The 22,785-nt window shown below is 37.5% G+C and overlaps 1 protein-coding gene across 1 annotated transcript in view; it reads left to right on the top strand.

Moving 5' to 3' along the window:
* Positions 1-22,114, top strand: part of LOC141325948 (E3 ubiquitin-protein ligase parkin-like) — a 61,554-nt gene extending 39,440 nt beyond the window's left edge. The window contains exons 4-6 of the mRNA XM_073834667.1: positions 15,718-15,779; positions 21,300-21,449; positions 22,046-22,114. Of these exons, the coding sequence (XP_073690768.1) occupies positions 15,718-15,779; positions 21,300-21,449; positions 22,046-22,114 (281 nt within the window). The remainder of the gene's footprint in view (positions 1-15,717; positions 15,780-21,299; positions 21,450-22,045) is intronic.
* The last annotated feature ends 671 nt before the right edge of the window (positions 22,115-22,785 follow it).

Raw genomic sequence — 22,785 nt, 5'->3', positions numbered from 1 at the left:
TCGAGATCACACAGGGAATAATGCAACCCAGAATTTCTCTGTCTCTCTCTTCGTCCCTGAAATGAAAATGTCTGTGTGCCTGTGAGCTCTGGTCATTTCTAGCCCATTTCACTCCTAGACAGACTCGAGGGTCACAACTAAGAAGTGGATCATTGCGGATCCAGACATGTGGGTCAAGACTTCTTCAGGGTCTTCAGTCCGTGTCACACATGGCGCTTTATGATGTCTTTAGGGTCGCGACAGACTATCATGCATTCATAAAAGCTTACGTAATAAGGATTCATGCAAGTGAATTCACACTTTATTTGACATCATTTACACACCATGTCGTTTCCATCACTAATAACTTTCTTTCTTTAAACTGTGACGAGTCGGCTGCCTCCCCCCTAATTATCATCACCACCCCGTCCCTTATTCGCCACCCTTCTCCAGGCTCCCGACGGGAGTGGGTGTGTAGGGGAGAGGAGGGGCGCGAAATCAGCTCGGGCTGGCGGCGTGTGATGAGGAACACGTGAAGGGAATGAAGCCTCATCACTGCCGCTATTTAAATGCCGAGCGTGCCTCTCCTCAGGAGACCGGTCGCTCCCCCGTGCATGCACACTGGTGTCCTCGCGGGTCCAGGAAGGGGTGAAGAGGGAAGCCAGCGCCGCCAGATGGGACGAGCCAAAAGGACCCGTAGTCCAGCTGAAGACCGCACCTGAGACGGCCGACGGGCCAGGATGCCGGGCCGTAAATTCCCCGTTGGAAGTGCCGGACAGCTCGAGAGGGACGAAGCCGCAAGAGATGCCGCAGCCCTAGCACCCCCGGTCCCAAGCGGGGAGCGCGTGCGGCCGCCGGACTCCGCCCCTTACCTGGACCCTTCCCATTCGAACACTGCCCATTCTTCACGATACCCCAGCACTCGAGGACACTCCCACTTTATTTCCCCTTTGGACACTTTTCTTTCATTTTCTGTTTAATAAAAGCCTCTCCGAGGCCTGACGCCACACCCACTGTGTCTGTCGTTTGCTCCTCCCGCCACAAAACACAAAAGGAGATGTTTTAAGGAATGTTCATGCTGCTTTTTTACTTGCAGTTAAAATATACAGTAACCAAGGGCTCTGAAAAAAAAACATACATAAGTGCAACCTGTGTGCTATATTACTGCTTTGTGTGGCAAACTTGCTCCATCCATCACTTGATTTTTAAAGGGGTCCTGCTATGCCCTTTTACAAACTCTTGATTTTGGCACTAGAATAGGTTTTCATGCCTGATTGTTCCAAAAACACTAGGGCTGCCCCCTAATAGTCGACTAACCATTAGTCAACGAGAAGATGCTTGGTCGACCAAAATTTTGTAAGTCGCTTAGTCGCAGAAATAAAAATCCACAGGAAGTGTCAAAGTCATTCAGTCTGTGACAGACGGATCACTAACGGCTGATCTATGTGGTAATATAGTACATCGGGCAGGACATCTAAACACCCACCTATCATTCATCAACCTCAAATATGGCTTTTCATCTGAAAGAAATATGTGGTAGCAATTCAGGTGTCTGTGCAGAGTGTGTAAGCTGAATAGAAGCTCGCTCACTGCATGACAGATGGAGGCGCCAATGCGGACACTTTTAATACAGATAAGAGTAATGCATCCTTAGAATCTGAAATTACTGTACGTTTATTTTATGTACCCTCAGAGCAACAATGAAACGTTGTGCTTTTGTAAAATAATTAAAGCAGACAGGATGCACTTTCTGACGCTTTCTGTGAACTCTGTGTATACTTGCCTTACAGACATGAAAAACATATCTTTAGAGAGTGAAATGTCTACTTTTAAATTAACCAATTCAAATAGAAAACAAATATTCTCAGATTATGTAATCCATATGTAGCATGCAATACAGGCGCATCCTCTACTGCGGAGACGACGAGAGTCAGTGAAAACAAAAGCATCAATCATTTAATTGAACGTTAATGTAGTCTCCTTGTTGTTTTTGAACATGTCAGGGAAAAACAGGCAATTGAAGGCTCATTATTAGGCAATTAAAGGCTCATTATGCGACTAATAGTTGACTAATGTAGGATTACAAATTTATAAAAGGTTAAACATAGATTCCAATATAACTGCCTAAACAGAAAAGTAATGCATATTGTGATTTCTAAGAGCAGACAAACCAGACCCTGAGACAGGAACCTTATGTCTTTAAGCAGTTCCTGAACATCTGGCAGGTTTCTCTTATTAAGTGTGAAATCTAAGCTCAAAGTACAACTGTGTCCTTTTGTTTATTCCCTTTGCATTTGAATGCTAAATAGATCAAAGCCGGGAAAATCCTACTAGGCTGACTATCTGTACTGCATTTGCATGCTTTGTTTAGATTGACTCCACCTCTATGGTTTCCTCTCCCCCTGGAAAGGTATATAAACTGTAATGTATATGCCTTAGTAGACGACTTTTGAAGAACTGCAGCGAACGAACAGCTGGGATCTCAATAAAGAGAAACTTCTGCTTCAAGATATCCAAAACGTCTCCTGGTCTCTGAGAAAAGTTCACAACACTAATGAATGACCTGAAAAATCTTTAGTCGAGGGCAGCCCTAAAAAATACATTATTTTTCACATATTATACATTATTGCAGTACCTATCTTGAACGCGCTGTTTAATCCTTCTGAAATATGAAATGTTCTCTGATTGGTTAGCTGGCCCAGAGCACTGCGGAAATATCAACCACAACTTGGCGACAACATGCTACTAAAGCAGATCTTCTTCTTAGTCAAAATACTTAAAATTGGAAATGTCATTTTAATTATGGAATTATTATTATTTAAATAATCATAATAATTGTTACAGCATTGCCTAATCACTCATACCAGTGTAAGGAAATTGTACGTATTTATTTTAAAAAGCAGCCATATAATGTCTGGCAGTGTTTAAATTATTCTCCATAATTTATATTTGTTAAATGATTAAACATTTCGAAAGGCATAGTATGTATTTTTTACTGCTAGAGGGGGCATATTCAAAAGAAACAAAGAAACAAAGGCTGATAAATACATTGATTATGCTGTGATTAAGTGTGGAATCGTATGATGTGTCTTCAATCCCTACAGCTGTTGCAATCCGACGCAAAAATATGTTCATGGATAAGCTAATGTATTAAAAGTTTATTAAAGTCACTGTAGTATAAAGCAGGGTGGGGCTAAAACCTGTGGAAGCGAAACAAGGCCTAAAGCAGACAAAAGCAGTTTTTATTATGCTACAGTCTACCTCTACTGCTCATTCCGGTCATGCGTATGTGGGATAAAGTAGCACTGTTTTATCATTCTCGATACATATGAGTGTGTTGAAAGTTCTATTAAAGCTACTCTGTGCGTTTGTCACCTGTCTAATAAAATGCATAACATATTTAAGACGCATTGGTTTTCCATGTTTTCTACAAAATAAAATAAGGGTTTTATTTACAGGGTAAATGAAGCCATTCGCAGGTGATGCAAAGGGACAGGACACTAGTTAAAATTGCTTATTTCTTTGGATTTAAACGTTCTTGGAAACAAGAATTAAAAAAAAACAAAAACTTACATATTGTGCCTTTACCATCACTGTGAAATGTCATTCACAACCCACTGAATTTTTAAATCTGACAAAATTCTGAGTGAAACAGGATATTCAGCAGAGAAAAATATGTAAGACGAGACTTATAGAATAGAATAAAATATAAAAAGTAGGCTTTTACATACCAGAATAGTATTAAAGGCATTGTTCACCCAAAAAATTAAACTACTGTCAGTTATTCTCATGTTATTTCAAACCTGAATGAGTTTCTTTCTTCTGTGGAACACAAAAGAAGATCTTTTGAGAAATGTACAAGTTTTTTCCTCTTCCCACATACAATAGAAGTCAATAGGCTCCAGTGTTGTTTAGTTAACAATATTCTTCAACATGTCTACTTTTGATTTTTGCAGCCGAAAGGTCAGTCATACAGATTTGAAATGACATGAAGGTGAGTAAATGATGACAGAAATGTTGTTTTTGTACTTGGTCTTAGTCTGGTTGATCTAACGTGAACGTGGTATTGCGTTGCTGTCTATGCAGGGTCAGAAAGCTCTCGGATTTCATCAAAAATATCTTAATATGTGTTTTAAAGATGAACGAAAGTCTTGTGGGTTTGGAATTTTATGAGGGGAGTAATTAAAGACAGAATTGGTATTTTTTGGTGAATTATCTCTTTAAACTATCCCAGAGCATGTTTTTATTTTAATTAAACATTTATGAAGACAAAAGACAGATCTGAAACATGCACTAAAACAAGAAAATGGGGCCAATTTAGATTTCATGTAGACTTAAAGTCATTATGAAAATCTCCCACTTTACTCATCATCTCTCAAATCTCATTTGCATATTCACATTTATGTGTTGCAGTATGCTCAGATAAAGCAGTATATATAGCAAATCTTAATTTAAAAAAATTATCAGTCTATAATTTTAATGGAAGGTTTATTTGAACAGTTAGAGACAACAAAAAAAATCCAGAAAAACACATTTCAAAAAAGTTATAAATTGATTTGCATTTTAATGAGTGAAATAAGTATTTGACCATTTCGCAAAACATGACTTAGTACTTGGAGGCAAAACCCTTGTTGGCAATCACAGAGGTCAGACGTTTCTTGTAGTTGGCCACCAGGTTTGCAAACATCTCAGGAGGGATTTTGTCCCACTCCTCTTTGCAGATCCTCAAAAATTCATTACGTTTTCGAGGCTGACGTTTGGCAACATGAACCTTCAGCTCCCTGGCTAGGCCACTCACTGGCTAGGCCACTCCAGCACCTTATTATGCTTCTCCTTGAGCCACACATTTGTTGCCTTGGCCGTCTGTTTTGGGACCCATTTTCAATGCCCTGGCTGAAGGAAGAAGGTTCTCACCCAAGATTTGAAGGTACATGGCCCTGTCCATCGTCCCTTTGACGCGGTGCAGTTGTCCTGTTCTCTTATCAGAAGAAACACCCCAAAGCATAATGTTTCCACCTCCATGTTTGATGTGGGGATGGTGTTCTTGGGGTCATAGACAGCATTCCTCCTTCTCAAAACACGGCCAGTTGTGTTGATGCCAAAGAACTCGATTTTGGTCTCATTTGACCACAACACTTTCACCCAGTTCTCCTCTGAGTCATTCAGATGTTCATTGGCAAACTTCGGACGGGCCTGAACATGTGCTTTCTTGAGCAGGGGGACCTTGCGGGCGCTGCAGGATCTCAGTTTTTCACGACGTGGTGTGTTACCAATTATTTTCTTGCTGACTATGGTCCCAGCTGCCCTTGAGATCATTGTGTAGTTCTGGGCTGATTCCTCACTGTTCTCATGATCATTGAAACTCCACGAGGTGAGATCTTGCATGGAGACCCAGACCGATTGACAGTTATTTTGTGTTTCTTCCATTTGCGAATAATCGCACCAACTGTTGTCACTTTCTCACCAAGCTGCTTGGCGATGGTCTTGTTGCCCATTCCAGCCTTGTGTAGCTCTACAATTTTGTCCCTGACATCCTTGGACAGCTCTTTGGTCTTGGCCATGGTGGAGAGTTTGGAATCTGATTGATTGCTTCTGGCTCTCAGGTGTCTTTCATACAGGTAACAAACTGAGATTGTTTGACAGAAGAAAGTCAAACAGGCTTAGAACGAGAGGATGAGTAAATAATTGTACTTATTTTTAATAAAAATTTTGCCTGAACTTACATTTTAATATCAAAATGCAAAAGAAGGTAAACCCATGGTCAAGTTTGAAACATTCATAGGCTCATTATCTCCTGTGGAGGGAAGTGCAATTGTATTTGTAACACAAGCTTTTTTATCTGAATTGCAGTGTGCTGGAGCCATAAGATCCACATTAAGCAGCTAACTAACCCCTGCGGTTGGATTAAATTTAGAGTTGCCGTGGACCCGCTGGTTTCATTTCCTAAAACATTTCTTGAGCATGACTCAAACAGCTGCGTCAGTCAGCGGGAGGCACTATACATTAAGCCGCCTCCCTGCCGGCAAACTGCGAATAGTAATTAAGCTATGGAAGTAGCTAAATGAGGCTTTAACAATCGTGCCAGGCTTATGATGGCATCTTTGTAACTCTGTGTGAGCGAGCGTTTGGCACGCAGAGGTCTTTTGGTACAGATCAAAACGAAAGGTGGGAGTTAAACTTTGATCGTCCTCTTCTTCTCCGCATCTTTTGATCCCTCCCAAACGGCCCGTACACAGGAGAAACCGTTTGAGCTCGGAGGATTTGAAGTGCTCTATACTTCGACTCAAATTGTCATGACACCACACGTTTACACGCCGAACAAAAGATGTCTGTTTTGAGGCAAAGGCAGTCATTAGTGGGTGTCTGTATTGATTTCATTATGTTGTAATACATTTTCTTTTGTAAGTAAAATTGAATTGTACAACACAGCACAACTGATCAATTTAATTGCACAGGAGGCTAAACAGATATTGATCAGCCAAGCATGAGATGTAAAGGCTTTTTTTGCTGTTTCTTTGGCAGACGTTTTATCATAGTTGTGCCTGGCAGATGGCGGATCCTCCAGCATGACAAAATAAAATCAATTGAAGTTTCTTTGTTTCCTTGTGTGACTTTTCCCCTCATTGCGGTATATCACTTCAGCTTTCATTTGCCGTTTTAGGTCTTACTGTGCTGCATGATTCTGAGTTGACCATGGTATTGAATGGTGAATGGTACCGTATAACATTAACAGAACTGCTTTTGCCAGGTGCCTCCAGCATTAGATCAGTACTTCAGTATTTCCCAGAGCCTCTCTTTTTATGTACACTAACTTTTCTTGCAGGGCTGTCAGAAACCTTTTTATTCAGTGGCAGGGCTGACTGGCAGACTTATTAATGCCAAGAAATCCTAGATATAATGATCCTCCTGAAAAGAACCTTCCCTTTAACATATAAAGCTAGCTAATATATTTTAAGTTATAAAGACGTATAAAAAAGATTACCTGGAAAATATTGACTTGCTATTAAGTTGACACTGATCTTTTTGGTATCTTATCTTTCGGTAGAATATAATATTTTTGCGGATGTTTTGCAAACAATGTTAGAAAATAGAGATAAAGTTTTATTCTTGATATTTACTGGGATTTTTCTTGATAACAAAAACTTAACAATATTTTGCTGAATGCTGTTTCATATGAAAACCCATTTCTGCCACTGAATAAAAGATAAAAAATGGTTATTGCAATTTCTGACTTTTTTTTCTCAGACTTTTTTATCAGAATTGTGAGATATAAACTCGCAAATCAAACTTTTTTTCCTCAGAATTGCATGATAGACTCACAATTCTCATATAGTTATAAAGTCAGAATTGCTAGAGACAAACTTGCAATTCTGAGAAATAAACTCTTCTGACTTTGTAACTTGCAGTTGTGAGTTTATATCTCACAAGTCTGATTGTGAGTCAGAATTGTGAGTTTATTTCTCAGAATTGTGTTTGTATCACGCAATTCTGAGAAAAAAAGTCAGAAGTGTATATCACGCAGTTCAAAGAAAATTAGAAATTGTGAGTTCATACCTCACAATTCAGACTTAATAACTTGCAGTTGTGAGTTTATATCACACAATTCTGAGGAAAAAAGTCAGTATTGTGAGTTTATATCTCGCAATTCAGACTTTATAACTTGCGATTACCGGTTTATATCACGCAATTCTCAGAAAAAAGTAAGAATTGTGAGTTTATATCTCGCAATTTTTACTTAATGTCTGACTGTATTTCTCTTATTTTTGTTTATATCATGCAATTCTGAAAAAAAGTTAGAATTGTGAGTTTATGTTACAATTTTGAGAAAAAAAGTCAGAATTGCGAGTTTAAATAACATAATTCTAAGGAAAAAAAGTCAGAAAGTCAGTCTCTCAATATCTTGCAATTCAGACTTTATAACTGGCAATTGTGAGTTTATATCTTACAATTCAGACTTTATAACTCGCAATTAAGCTTACATCACACAAATCTGACTTTATTTCTCGCACCTGTTTATATCATGCAATTCTTAGAAAAAAGTTAGAATTGCGAGTTTATATCACACAATTTTAAGGAAAAAAGTCTGAATTGTGAGTTTATATCATGCAATTCTGAGAAAATAGTCAGTATAGTGCGTTTATATCACGCAATTCTGTGAAAAAAGTCAGTATTGTGAGTTTATATCACGCAATTCTGAGAAAAAAGTCAGTATTGTGAGTTCATATCATGCAATTCTGAGAAAAAAAGTCAGTATTGTGAGTTTATATCTCACAATTCAGACTCTATAACTCGCAATTGTACATTTGTATCATGCAGTTCTGAGAGAAAAATGTCAGAACTGTGAGTTTTTATCACGCAAATCGGAGAAAAAAAGTCAGAATTGTGCATTTGTATCATGCAATTCTGGGAAAAGGAGTAAGAATTGTGAGATAAAAAGTCACAATAACCTTTTTTTATTTTTTGTTCAGTGCGGAAATTGGGCTTCCATTGGTTATGGATAAATAAATTACACTAAAACAGCCAGTAGGTGGCGGCAAGTCCCTGTCTCAAAGAGCGATTCATTGAATCATATGTTCAAACGTTTCATTTTCAAAACGGCTGATTCATTTTGAAAAAAAGTGAATGGCTGCATTTACAAATGGATCATTGAATCATTGGCTCAAATGATTCGTTTAAAAGCAGATTCATTCAGGAACGAAACACAGCTTTGATTGGAACTGTTTTCATTGGTGAAAGAAGAAAAAGGCAATATTGTGTCTAAAATATAACTCACTCGATATGAACTTGTATAAAAAAAACTCTCACCTCTTAATTACACAGATACAGTGGGTATGGGATTAGAATAGTAAACATATCACCTGTGTGATCAGCAAATCCCCATCATGCTAACAGTTATGCCACAGCTCCAACCTTAGGTAACTCCACAGGAGCTATAACTAGTCTCTTCCCATATGTCTCTCTGTATGTGTGTGTGTGTCTGTCCTGAAAAGTTCACCTCTCAGTATGCTACACTTCTTCATTGCCATGGTAACAACATGTCATCCCTCTGTAGTCTTTATCTTTAATTATTTTTAGACAAATGTGAGCCTTTTTTCCCTCTATAATTCTAATATTTGCTGGCAGCCTGCGAGTCCCCAGGCAGGTCCAGTGTGATTAGTGCGTCCGCCGCCATTTGCATAAGAAAAGTGAGACGGCGTTTGCGCTAGCAGCCCTGGAGGAGGATTAGCAACATTAGCATTCTGCAGTCTGCAGGACGGTGTGTGCGCTCGAGATTTCAGCTGCTACAGGTTGCTACTGTGTGACCTTAACAACTTTCTGTCCAGTTTTTCAAAGTTGAAATATTTTTAGTTTAATATGTGGACACTTGTAGCTGATCACACTGGAGACATTTAGTATGAAGGAATAAATGCAATATGGCTATAAATAATAGGAAACACATATTCACTATTAACTAAGTTTTCCCTGAAAACATTTTAATAGTTAGTAAGGTAGCTGTTTAGTTTAGGTATGAGGGATAAGCAGAATAAGGCATTAATATGTGCTTTATAAGTACTAATAAACAGCCAATATCCCTGAAAGCACACATACATCTTGGAGACGTCTATTTGATGTCTGCATTTACATCTGCAAGATGTAGTTTGCTCATCTGCAATACGTCTATTGGACATTTCATATCAGATGTCAAACAGACATGTCTTTAAGATGTTTATGATTTAGAATGTATGTAAAACTGACATCTGCCAGATGTCTGTACACAGCAGATGCTTTCCAGATCAAGAGATCTTTAAAAGACATCTTGCAGACGTACGTGTTCTATCTGGGATGTTAGTAATATGCGTGCTAAGAAGCAACTACCCTGATAGCACACGTAAATCTCAGAGACGTCTATTTTTTGTCTACATTTACATCTGCAAGACGTAGTTTGCTCATCTGCAATACGTCACTTAGATGTTTCCTATCAGATATCAAATAGACATTTATTAGATGTCAAATAGTCTTTAAGATGTTTATGATTTAGAATGTATGTAAAACTGACATCTAACGGACGTCTGCCAGATGTTTGTACACAGTAGATGTTTTCCAGATCAAGAGATCTTTAACAGACATCTTGCAGTTGTACATGTGCTATCTGGGATGTTAGTAATATTCATGCTAAGAAGCAACTACCCTTAAAGCACACATACATCACAGAGATGTCAATTTGCATTTACATCTGCAAGACGTAGTTTGCTCATCTGCAATACGTCTATTGGATATTTCCAATCAGATTTCAAATAAACGTCTATTAGATGTCTTTAAGATGTTTATGGTTTAGAATATATGTAATACTGACATCTTACAGACATCTGCCAGAAGTTTGTACACAGCAGATGCTTTCCAAATCAAGAGATCTTTAACAGACATCTTGCACGTTTGCTATCTGGGTAGGTAATTGTAAGATTTGGACCTAAAATAAAGTGTTACCAGACTGTTCTTACTTTTAGTCTTCACTGAGGGAAGGGAAAGATGAAACACAAAATCACCCTGGGATAGTTCACCCAACAAAATAAAATTTTGGCATCAGTTACTTACAAACCTGTAAGACTTTCTTTCATGTTCAAAAACACAAATAACAATGTATTTCATGAAACCTGAGAAACTTAAAAGAAAGTCCACTAAAGGTGTGACTCACCAAAGCGACATCAAAGAACCGGTGGTGCCAGAAGCTGTCTGTGTTGTCACCTCGCCAAAAATGTTGTTATGTCTGGGCAAAAAAGTTACGCTTGAACATGTCGCAAAGGCCGGACAACTAGCACATGCATTCTGCGCCTGTGTAAGAGGAAATAACTCCACACTAGCAGGTGACAGTGTAACAAAACTACAGTAGGACTGTGGTGCTAACATACTATTTGGAAAATTAAAAGCTTAATTCACCCAGAAATGAAAATTCTGTCATTAATTACTCATGTCATTCCAAATCTGTAAGACTTTCGTTAATCTTCAAAACACAAATTAAGATATTTTTGTTAATGAAATCTGAGACCAGACTGTGCACATCTTCGTAAACATGTCTGAATATTTCGACCGAGAGGATGACTTGCAATTTTTTTACCTAGCCTTACTTATTTGAACCAAAATATACAGACAATGAACTAAGAGAGATGGACATTCTTGGATTTCATCAAAAATATCTTAATTTATATTATGAAGATGAACAAAGCTCTTACAGATTTGGAAAGACATGAGAGTAAGTAATTAAAGACAGAATTTTCAATTTTAGGTGAACTAACCCTTTAAAGGTATAGTTCAACCAAAAATTAAGATTTACTCACCCTCAGACCATCCAAGATGTAGATGAGTTTGTTTCTTTATTGGAATGAATTTGGACAAATTTAGCATTATATCACTTGTTCACCGATGGATCCTCTGCAGTGAATGGGTGCCATCAGAATAAGAGTCCAAACTGCTGATAAAAATATTACTATAACAAATTCAGTTTCCATTAAAAAAAGAAACAGTATATCTCCTATTGTCCTCTCACATCTAAATCCACCAACATATTTGTTTAGAACAGTTTTTGCTCATAAATAGTACTTAGTAAATAGTACAAATTTCTCTCCGGATTCAGACAAAATGACTTTTTCACTGGAGAAAGCAATATTAGAGGACTCCACCAAAGGTAAATTGTCTTAACGATAGACTTATTTCTTACAAACTTGCAGCTTTTCATTTCATAAGATGTTAATTGATGGACTGGAGTGATGTGGATTACTTGTGGATTATTGTGATGTTATTATCAGCTGTTTGAACTCTCATTCTGACGGCACCCATTCACTGCAGAGGATTTTTTGGCGAGCAAGTGATTTAATGCTAAATTTCTCCTCTGTTCTAATGGGGGAAAAAAATCAAACAAACTCATCTACATCTTGAATGAAGTACATTTTCTGCAAATTTTCATTTTACAACTATACCTTAATTCGACACACATTTGTGCTTCCGATTACCATATTTGATGTGCTCGTGTGCATTGATCAGTTGTTTATACATGAAAATTAACCTAAATTAAATCTGTCCAAAGTGATTGTGTCTCTTTAAAAGACTTAGTTAAGAGTTAAGAGTAAGAGTTAAGTCACTTAATTCATATGGATTACTTTTACAATGTCTTTATGAACTTTTTTACATTTTGGACCTTCAATGGAAAGACAAAAATCTCTCAAACTCAATTAAAAATATCTTCGTTTGTGTTTTGAATATAAATAAAGGTCTTAAGGGTTTGAAACAACTTAAGGAGAGAAATTTATGCTGGAATTTGGGGTAAACTAGCTTTTTTTTTACAAGAATTAACTGACATTAATGATATTCAGGGTTAAATTCACTGTCTTTTGTGGCTGTTACTTAATGGTCTCAAATGAACCCCGACAGCTGGCATATTTTCTCTATCTATCCGTACAAAAGCAAATCGGCAGGGAGCAGAACGTCTGTGATGTGAATTTTCTTCTCTTCAATTTGATAAGCTTGTTTTGTACTACATGCACTCAGCCGCTATCTTCCTTTATATCTACATTCATCTTTAGAGATCACTCCAGTTCACATTTTGTGATTTAAAGTTCCACTCTACTTAGGTGTACGAAGACGTCCAAGGATGTGTGTGTGTGAGTGCCATCACATGCAGATTAGAGTAGTCATTAGTCTCCTAAGGGATAATTGGTGTGTAGCAGGAATCTTTGGTCCAAAGCAAAACGTTTCCCCACAAAAGGGACCACATCATTACACCACGCTTGTTAGAGGAGAGGATTGGACTGCCACTTCGGGGTCGGGCCCCTGCCTAAGCTCACGCACATTCATCTTCACTCATTTGCCGTCCATAATTATTCTGTGTGGATTTAACAGCAAGTTGTTTCCACGGAGCTGGAATACGATGGACCTCTTTGGCTCTGTTCCCCATTAAGGTGCTTCTCCTCTCCTCCTGGAGATTACGCGGCTCAAATGAAAGGCCTCTCCTCTCAGAGCGTGACCCTGAGGTGGCTGTTGGGTGCGTGTCGGCATCGTAAGTGGTGGGCCTCCCTGTAAAAGCAGTGCTCATTAGCGTTTGTGTATGCCCGGGTACGGGATATGGGGCATAATGTATGATAAAATATGCATTTCCTGTTGCATTTTGATGAGGAACGCCCAGCTAAAATGACCAGCATATGTTGTGCTTTGGATGCTGGTGCAGAGTTGCCAGGTCTAAGGTAAAGTCAACCAATTTCACCAGCTATGTTTTGCTGTGTTGTTACCTGAATGAGCTGTGTATTTTTTGTTTAGTGATAGTTGTTCATGAGTCCCTTGTTTGTCCTGAACAGTTAAACTGCCCACTTTTCTTCAGAAAAATCCATTTGGTCCCACAAATAAAAAATTTTTTTCAGGATTTTTGTGTATTTGAACCCTTTCCAACAATGAGGTGTTTCATTTTAAGATCTATCTTTTCACACTGAGGACAACTGAACCTACAAAATGTTCAAATTCTCACTGATGCTCCAGAAGAAAAAACAATGCATTAAGAGCCAGTGGTGTAAACTTTTGAACAGAATGAAGATGTGTACATTTTTCTTATGTTGCCTAAATATAATATTTTTTTCATTTAGTACTGGCCTTCAGAAGCTACAAAAGATGTTTCCCAGAAGACAAAATAAGTTAAATTTCCCCTTTACTTCAAATTAAAAAAAGTTTCTTCCCCGGCTGTTAATGTTTCATGTTTCTTTCTGGAGCATCAGTGAGTGTTTGAACCTTCTGTAATAGTTGCATTTGAGTCCCTCTATTGTCCTCAGTGTGAAAAGATGATCTCAAAATTATACAGTCATTGTTGGAAAAGGTTCAAAAACACAAAAAATGCTGAAAAACCAAAGAATTTGTTGGACCTGAAGGTTTTTTTGAAGAACAGCAGGCATTTGAACAGTTTGAACAGGACAAACAAGGGATTCATGAACAATTATCACTAAACAAAAAAAAATAAGAAGAAGAAGAAGCACAACTGTGGATCATTCAGGTAACAACACAGTATTAAGAATCAAGTGTATGTAAACTTTTGAACGGGGTAATTTTTATAAATTCAACAATTATTATGTAAAGGTCTTTTAAAAGAATTAACATTTTGCAGATTCAGCAAGGTGTATTTAAACTTTTGACCTCAAATGTATGTCCTTATTGGTACGCATTTTGCATCTTGCGAAAAAGTTCCCACAGATGCGTATTCGTCATGAGATCAGTTTAATGATTCTGAAAATGTGGTTTAACCATCAAATAAAATGTAAAAACATCTACTTCATCACTTGAATACATGTGAGTTTGCACATATCTAAACTATTATTTTTAAGGTTTTAAATTACTCCCCCCCCCCCCCCCCCCAATATTATTTATTAATTAATTATAATTAATTCAGCCTAAAGTAACCTACCTAAGTTTTTTTTTTTTTTTTTTTTTTTTCTCAGATCAGATAGATTTTTTTTTTTTTTTTTTACTTTTTGACCCTGACCCTGACACTGTCATGCAGGTCTGTAGTGTTCCACTCTATCTATTGTTTCCTGTTGTTGTTTTTTGTCCTCCATGCATGTTTTTGACTTTAACAAAACTGCTTCATTGCTTTTTTTCTAATCAATAATAATAAAAGATTATGCCAAACTACCTAATAAGATTTTATTTTTGGGGCTTTCATCCTTTTAATGGCTTAAGAGGCTTTTTTGCTTCATTATGATATAAGGGAATTTACATAACCCTGACATTTTTGACTTCATGCCCGCAACAATGAATAAAAATGAATTTCAGTTCAGAAATTATAAATGTCAAGTGGTGTATTTATGTCATTGTCAATTGCCTTCTTGAAGAAATGAATAGATTTAGACCAAAAAACGACTAGTGTCATTTCATTGACCTGAATAACAAAGCTGTATTTGTTAGACTTCACCAATTAGACAAAAAACCAATACTATTTTACGATATAACATTGAGCAGGATGGGATTTTACACTCATTTCACAACCAAAAGTAAAGATTTTTTGCAAACATTGCATTCATATATACCTATTTAAACCAGGAACGGAAATTAATCTAGTTTGTATGGGTTTTACATCATCAGGTGAACAAAATAACCTCACAAGCCATGGGATTTAAGAATGTTTATGAGAGCTTATGACAGCGTTTGCATTTGCAGATCATAGTCAGGGCTTCCGCAATGAAGATGTTGCTAGATTGCAAAAATTAAGCAAACACAGGGCAAAAAAATAAACCTATATAAAAAAAATAATCCTTGATATCTGGCAACCGCACACATAATAGCTCACATATTAGAGGTGTGTACAGTAGCCTGCAATAATATTTTGTCTCCTTTTTTTGATGAAAATAAAAAGAGATTTTGGTAAAATGTAAAAAATGTTAAATACGTTTCAGTTTAGCCTTTTATCGTCAATAAATTGCATGTTGGTATAGTCACAGTTATCATTTATTGACCTTCTTGTAATCTCGTCAATGTCTCATTTTAGTCATGGAAAAAAAAGCTTGCCAATTAACAGTTTTAGTTAACGAAATTAACACAATTTTTTACTCACTCGTTTGTCCATGCAATGAAAGTCAGTGGGGTCCAATGTTATGTGCTTTTATGTTTCATTAAAAAGATCATTTAGTGCATAAGTTCAAGGTGAACTACTGTATCTCCTTTTGACAACTGTTTCAGCCCATGCTAACTCTGTATTGTATTACTTTTTCTTTTTTCTTTCTTTGTCTCCAGCCGGCTGTCCTGATTCACTCATCAAAGAGGTTCATCATTTCCGAGTCCTGGGAGATGAGCAGGTAGGTTTGGACTTACACACATGCACACACACACCTTAAGCAACCTTCCCTGTCCTGACCACGGCTCATGAGAAATCCAAGTTCATCCTGATTATCAGATCGTCACATGCGAGAGGCTCTTAATTGGCCCATCTGCTGTTCCCCCATGCCATTCACTAAACCCTTCACTCGCATCGAACCTCTCCTCTGTACCGTCACACCAGCCATCAGTGGGGAAAGGAATTGCAGTGCGGAAAGGAATCCTCTCAACGTGTTACCTCCTAAGTTTTTGTCTTTGAATTTTCACACCAATTGGAGCTGTTATGTGACACCTTAGCAAAGCACCATTAGGGATGTTTCTGTCGTTATGCTTCTGAACATGTTGTTATGGCAAGTGGCCTCTCCTGACATCTGTGTGCATCTTGTTTGCCTCACTCTCTCTTGTCCTGATGGGACAGTCAGCTTGTGGGCCAGATGTCAAAACCAAATTTACCCTGGATGCACACTGGGTTATTTTTATACTGATATATTTGGCATATAAATGTAATGTCACATCATCAGATGAAAAAAAAAAAAAGATTTGTTATGATGTTTATTATATCGTGGGGTTTACATTCCAAGCAGAATTTCAGAATTTTATCTTACTTTTTGGCCATGTAAATATCAGCAAGTGCAACAAATGGCATATTTTAGACCTCCAAATAAAACTGAGGTTTTTTCATCCCTCCTTAAAGTATGAACTCTACTACAGTTGGGGAAAAAAAATTATTTGATCCCCTGCTGATTTTGTAAATTTGCCCAGTGATAAAGAAATTATCAGTCTATAATTTGAATGGTAGGTTTATTTTAACAGTGAGGGACAGAATAACCATAGATATATATACGTAGATGCCTCATTAGCGACTGTTTCTATGGGCCTTTATACGTAAGCCATCCACCATTTTGCTGCGGTCCACTCGACGTCATTCACCCATAGATCTAAGTAAATCACCATAGTAATCACTGAATATTCGAAATGCCACAGTCCTGCACAGCCGTTGGTCTGCGAACCTACAGTATGGTGAATGACGTCAAGTGGACCGTTCCAAAATGGCGGACGCATCTACGTGCTTGGAGTGGTCCAATGGGGTATCTACGTATATATATCTATGAGAATAACAACAAAAAATACAGAAAAACACATTTCAAAAAGTTATAAATTGATTTTCATTTTAATGAGATATCAATCAGCAAGATTTCTGGCTCCCAGATGTCTTTTATACAGGTAACAAGCTAAGATTAGGAGCACTCTCTTAAAGTGGGACAAAATCCCTCCTGAGATGTGTGCAAACCTGGTGGCCAACTACAAGAAACTTCTGACCTTTGTGATTGCCAACTAGGGTTTTGCCACCAAGTCATGTTTTGCGAAGCGGTCACCTATTTCACTCATTAAAATGCAAATCAATCAACTTTTTTGAAATGCGTTTTTCTGGATTTTTTTTCTTATTATTCTGTCTCTTACTGTTCAAATAAACCTACCATTAAAATTATAGACTGATCATTTCTTTGTCAGTGGGCAAATGTACAAAATCAGCAGGGGATCAAATAATTATTTTCCCCACTGTAAGCTGTTTGCTTGTAATACATGAGACATCCGGTTCATAAGCCACTGTAGGGAAATTACAAGAAGAATAACGAAGTGCAGTAAACAGTAAAACTGTTTGCACTACAAACCAGTGTGCTCAAAATTAAGATGATACTTTAAAACAATATGGTAAGACACCAGTTTGCAATATCAAGCAGCAGAGTGAGCTGTTTAGATAAAAATAGCTGGACACGGATAAGACCGAAAGCGAGGCATAAATTTACAACTGGCCACGGCTGCTCTTAAAGGAAAATAAGGTGGATAGTTTACTGTATTAGTTGGGACTGGGAGAGATTTTCCTTGAGAAAATCAAACTATCTGTATCGGCAGATATCATTATGAATAATCAGCTATTGGTAAGTTCAGATAAGCACAATTATGTACAATTTGCACAATAGCTAAATGCACATGGCTTATTAAGTTGATTCTCACTGAAACTGTCAAAACCTTCACAACATGATCCATTCAGTTATCAAAATGTGTCAGACATGTGTGTTTATTCCATAAATGTCTAACATGGAATGGTTGTAATGTCTGATAAGTTGGCAAATGACTTGCCATTAGGGTTGCAATGGGGTGAAAAGTAACCGGTAAATTTCCTGAAACTTTCTAAAATTGTTGAAATTTACCAAAAATGTTCTGCCTCTTTGCAACCCTACTTGCCATTGTAATAGAAAAGGGGAATCACAATCTTGTCAATAAATCAAGTTTGGAAGCATATATAAGGAGTTTGCTCAGGACAGTCACTACCGTTTTTCAAGGAAGAACGTCACAACCCTAAACAGCAGCAGCTACAGCAGTAATATATAAATACAATCATATTTGTACAGTACATTTATCTGTACAAATGTGTTAGGTGTAAACTGAAAACACCTTGTTGTGAAAGAGCAGTGTAAGAATATGTGTAGTGACAGTGGTGTTGGGGAGGACAATAAAGTGTGTAAAATAAGCAATGGTGAACTTTCAGTTGACATGTAATACGTTCTTACAAAAAGAAATGTACTGTATAAATAACAGTGTTCATTTTCTTTTTGTGTGCTACAGTATTGACTTTTCCCAATACGTTTTTACCTTGTATAGTATAGAAAGAGGTCTGTCAACAAAAACGTAGCATGTAACAAAATGAAATTGGCATATAACACAAAATGAAATGAAATTTGCATATAACAAATACTTCCATGATGAAAAAACATCTAAACATTCTGACCAGTGTGGCTCACACAATGGCAAAAACACTTTTTATTTTGGGGGCACTGGCCCACTGACACAGTAATTAGGTTTTGAAGCATGAATGAAATGTTTTGGCTGAATTACTACATTTTGCAGACATGCAATAGAGTTCTGATATTTCAGAAAACAGTTGTGACAATTGCACTTACAGTTTAGGGAATGTTTCAAAAAAAAGTGCCAAAACAGTTGAGAAAACTGTAAATGGAAAGGCTTACAGAAAAAAATGTTTGCCTTTGTGTTCTGTGTTGAGTATTGTCTTAAAAACATCAGTCTTTTTTGGTTCATATACTGTATTTCTGCATTGAAAAATAAGGTGGATACAACGAACCCTTTCATTTGGCACAGTGGAGGTTAAATTGAACAACAACACAATTATATTCTATGCTGTTTATTTTCAGATATAATATTCACACTCAAGGAAAAGCGTTTGTTTCCAACTCAACTGCACATAGGTAGTTTTCATATAAACTTGTCTTCATGACAGATTTATTCAAACATATGTAATTAACAGTAATTAAACTCCCTGTAGTGTTTTTATAGCTAACTAATGAACTGTAAACAGTGAATAATTTTCCTGAGGTAAATGCAACATGAAGTGACATTGTTCACAAGCTGTTTATTTGACATTTTTCTTTCGGTTGAAAGATTACATGAGGCATGACACATTTGAGTAAGTTGTAGTGTATCTTTTAACACACCTTCTAATGTACATTGATGTTTATTTCACACTGTAACTTGTATTAAAGTGGAAGAGTCTCACACTCCCTGCCACATTTAAGGGTGTGTTTGCACTTGTAGTTTGGTTTGTGTCGTTTATTTGTTCCAGACCAAAAAGGGAAATTATACATTTGGTCCTGGTCCGCCTAGCGTTCATACTGGCATTTTTGCCAGCAAACCTAAAGATATCGAACCTAAAGGCATAGTGATACGTTTACAACCTGATTTTTCAGGTTGAATGACGTATATTTCGTGACGGAACTCACCAAACATTTCAAACAAAAGGAAGAGGTGTATTCGACTTAAAGCGGCGCTGCAGGTGTATATGACATTCAAGTACCCATTCACTGATCAGTCTGCTGATCGCCACTTTAAATCGAATACACAATGCTTGGCTAGTCTGCTAGACTGTTGCGTGCATATGATTTTATTTTTACCACCTGTGAACTCACAAAGAGCTCATAAAAAACACTTTGCCTCCTCGTTGCTCCACATTTGCTCCATAATATACCCCTTGTTCCCTTCGTGAAGTCTTGTTGCATAGCATCGCATCTTGTCATTACTTCCTGTTTTTGGTTCGTTTAAAAGTGTTTGGTCTGTGTCCCGTTCATGTTTAATTCGAACCGCACCAGAGTTTGTTTGGAAGAGGGCCGAGACCAATCTTTTTAGCAGTCTCGGTCCGCTTTTTTGGTGCGCACCAGGTTTTGGATTGGCAGCGTTCACACTTACCCAAATGAAACGTACTAACAGAGCAATCGCACCAGAGTTTGTTTTAATCGAACCAAACATGACAAGTGTGAACACACCCTTAGAGCGTTAAAACTGCATTTATTGTTTGAATTTTGTCAGAAAATGTACAGGATTTGTTTCTTATCAGAAGTAACAAAACACAAAGCTCTTTGTAATATTTGGATTGGAGGTGCATCACAATAATGTTCAGTGAGGGGAAAACTGCAGACCTGGCAACCTTGCCTTGAACTAAAGGCAGTTCAAATAGAACCCGTGTTTAAGGGATAGTTCATCCAAAAATGAAAATTACCCCATGATTTACTTACCCTCAAGCCATTCTAGGTGTATATGACTTTCTTCTTCCAGAAAATGCATTCATCCATCATAAAAAGTGTTCCACAATGTTCCAGAGGGTTAATAAAGAGAGATTATGGTTTATATAGCTTTAAATATTGATTTTTATTTTATTTTTTTTTCATACAAAAAAGCATTAATTCACTTCAGAAGGCCTTTATTAACCCCCGGAGCCATGTGGAGTACTTTTTATGATGGATGGATGCACTTTATTGGACTTCAAAATCTTAACAGCCATTGGAAGAGCCAGGACATTTTTTAATATAAATCCGATTGTATTTGTCTGAAAGAACAAAGTCATATACACCTAGGATGGCTTAAGGGTGAAAAAATCCTGGGGTGATTTTTATTTGTGGGTGAACTATCCCTTTAACAATGTTGCTTTAATGTATTATTATTGCTTTAACCTGTACAGCCCTAATTTCAACACAAGAAACATTTTCATTATGCAAGTTCCTGTCTGACATGCTTTTCCGCCACAGTTTGAGTGACAAATAATTGGCCCTAATCATCATCAGTTTTTAAACAATCGGCTGATGACCAGTAGTGCAGATAATTGCTTTTATTGGCTGATACATTGGTTCATCCCTACTTACTTCATTTAAAATTGTATCATTATTCAGTGTTTGAACTTGGATTTGACTTTTTGTGAAAATCTTTAACACACTAAAAGGGATAGTCTGACTGAAAATAAAAGAAATCCGGCCATCATTTGCATGTTGTTTTAAAATGGTATGACATTTTTTCTTCTGTGGATCATAAAATAAGATATTTTGAGAAATGTCATACAGGTTTGGAACGACATGAAGGTGAGCAGGTGTTGGGTCAGCTATCCCTTTTTAACATTTCCAGGCTGTTTTTAGTCTCAGTCCATCTCTGTTTTCCAGTATGAGCGCTACCAGCAATATGCAGCGGAGGAGTGTGTTCTTCAGATGGGAGGAGTCCTGTGTCCCGCTCCAGGATGTGGTGCTGGTCTTCTTCCTGTGGACGAAGGCAGAAGAGTCTGCTGTGAGTTAGGGAATGGACTCGGCTGTGGGGTAAGACAGCTTTTACTATAATGTGCAGAGACTGCTATCAGTAAGCCATTTGTAGGTCAATTTCCTTAAATAGCATTAACACTGTTACTCTTAAAACACTGAAATGGTAAACTCTGTTTGTTTGTGTATCCCCACCAACAGGAAAAGCCATTATTTCTGTTATTATTGCATTTTATGTCACTAATGGTGCAGCAATTACACACTTCACCTTTAATATGTGTTGGGTTGCATGTAATTAAGAAGCATGAACTAGCCTATATAAAACAATGGTTTGTAACAGTCTGACATGACAACCATCAGCAATTTTACAAACCTTTGACCGAGTATATCCCAGTTTGGGATGGCATTCATGTGTGAGACAACTGTTTTTCTTCCCTGCCCTCTATCGCTTGCATACTCCACTCATCCAATCACGCACGATTAAGATGTAATTACCACACAATTTGCATGATGTTTTCTAATTAGCCAGTCGATTAAAGATTAGGGTGCAGTTCAGCTGCCATTAGCGCTGACTGATTGCATGTTTGCAAACACAAACATCATCATTCCAGTGGGACGAAACCCCATATCTGTGCTTCTGTCTGTCTCTGTCAAAGGTGCAGCATCCATCACAGAGTGCTGCCCGAAAGCCCTTTGTTGTCACGGACAGTGGTTTTGAACTGTAGACGGCCATTAGACCTAGATGTATTTGCCAGAGAATTAATTTGATTAATTACATTGGTTTTGTTTGTTTCACACAAAGCAGGGTTTTAGTAACAAGATTTCAAAACAAAGCAAAACAAGAGCACCGTCACACTGCATTTTACAAACTTTCAAAGAAAAATAAAATATAAAAATGAACAAAGCTACACTTCATGTACCAGAACCTATGTATGCTAATGAGATCCCATGCAATCACATTGATATAGTTTTAGCTATGGACAGTGGTTTTGTACGGTGGCCGACACAGGCCAACGCGCTGCAAACAAGAAAACACATGCAAACAGAAAAAACGACAACAAATTAAGAAAACATCTTCATCCGTTTGACAACACAGGCGCTGCAAATCCTCGCAACGCAAACACAAATACGGAAACGCGCTGCAAATTCTCACAACACAACCAAACTCAGTAACGTGCTGCGAACACACGAAGGCGCTGCAAACTAACAAACGCGCTGCATATAGATCGGTCCACAACGGAAATGTTTCAGGGGGACCTCAAAAAGTGACGAACTCATCTGGGACCTGATTATTTATATCACTATATTACCTGATTATTTATATCACTATCACCTTTAAATTATACTATACTATCACTAAAAGGTGATAGTTCACCGATAACACCTCTGCTCTGAC

Source organism: Garra rufa, chromosome 2, assembly GCF_049309525.1.
Source record: "Garra rufa chromosome 2, GarRuf1.0, whole genome shotgun sequence".
NCBI lineage: Eukaryota > Metazoa > Chordata > Actinopteri > Cypriniformes > Cyprinidae > Garra > Garra rufa.
This window is presented reverse-complemented; position numbering and strand designations above follow the sequence as displayed.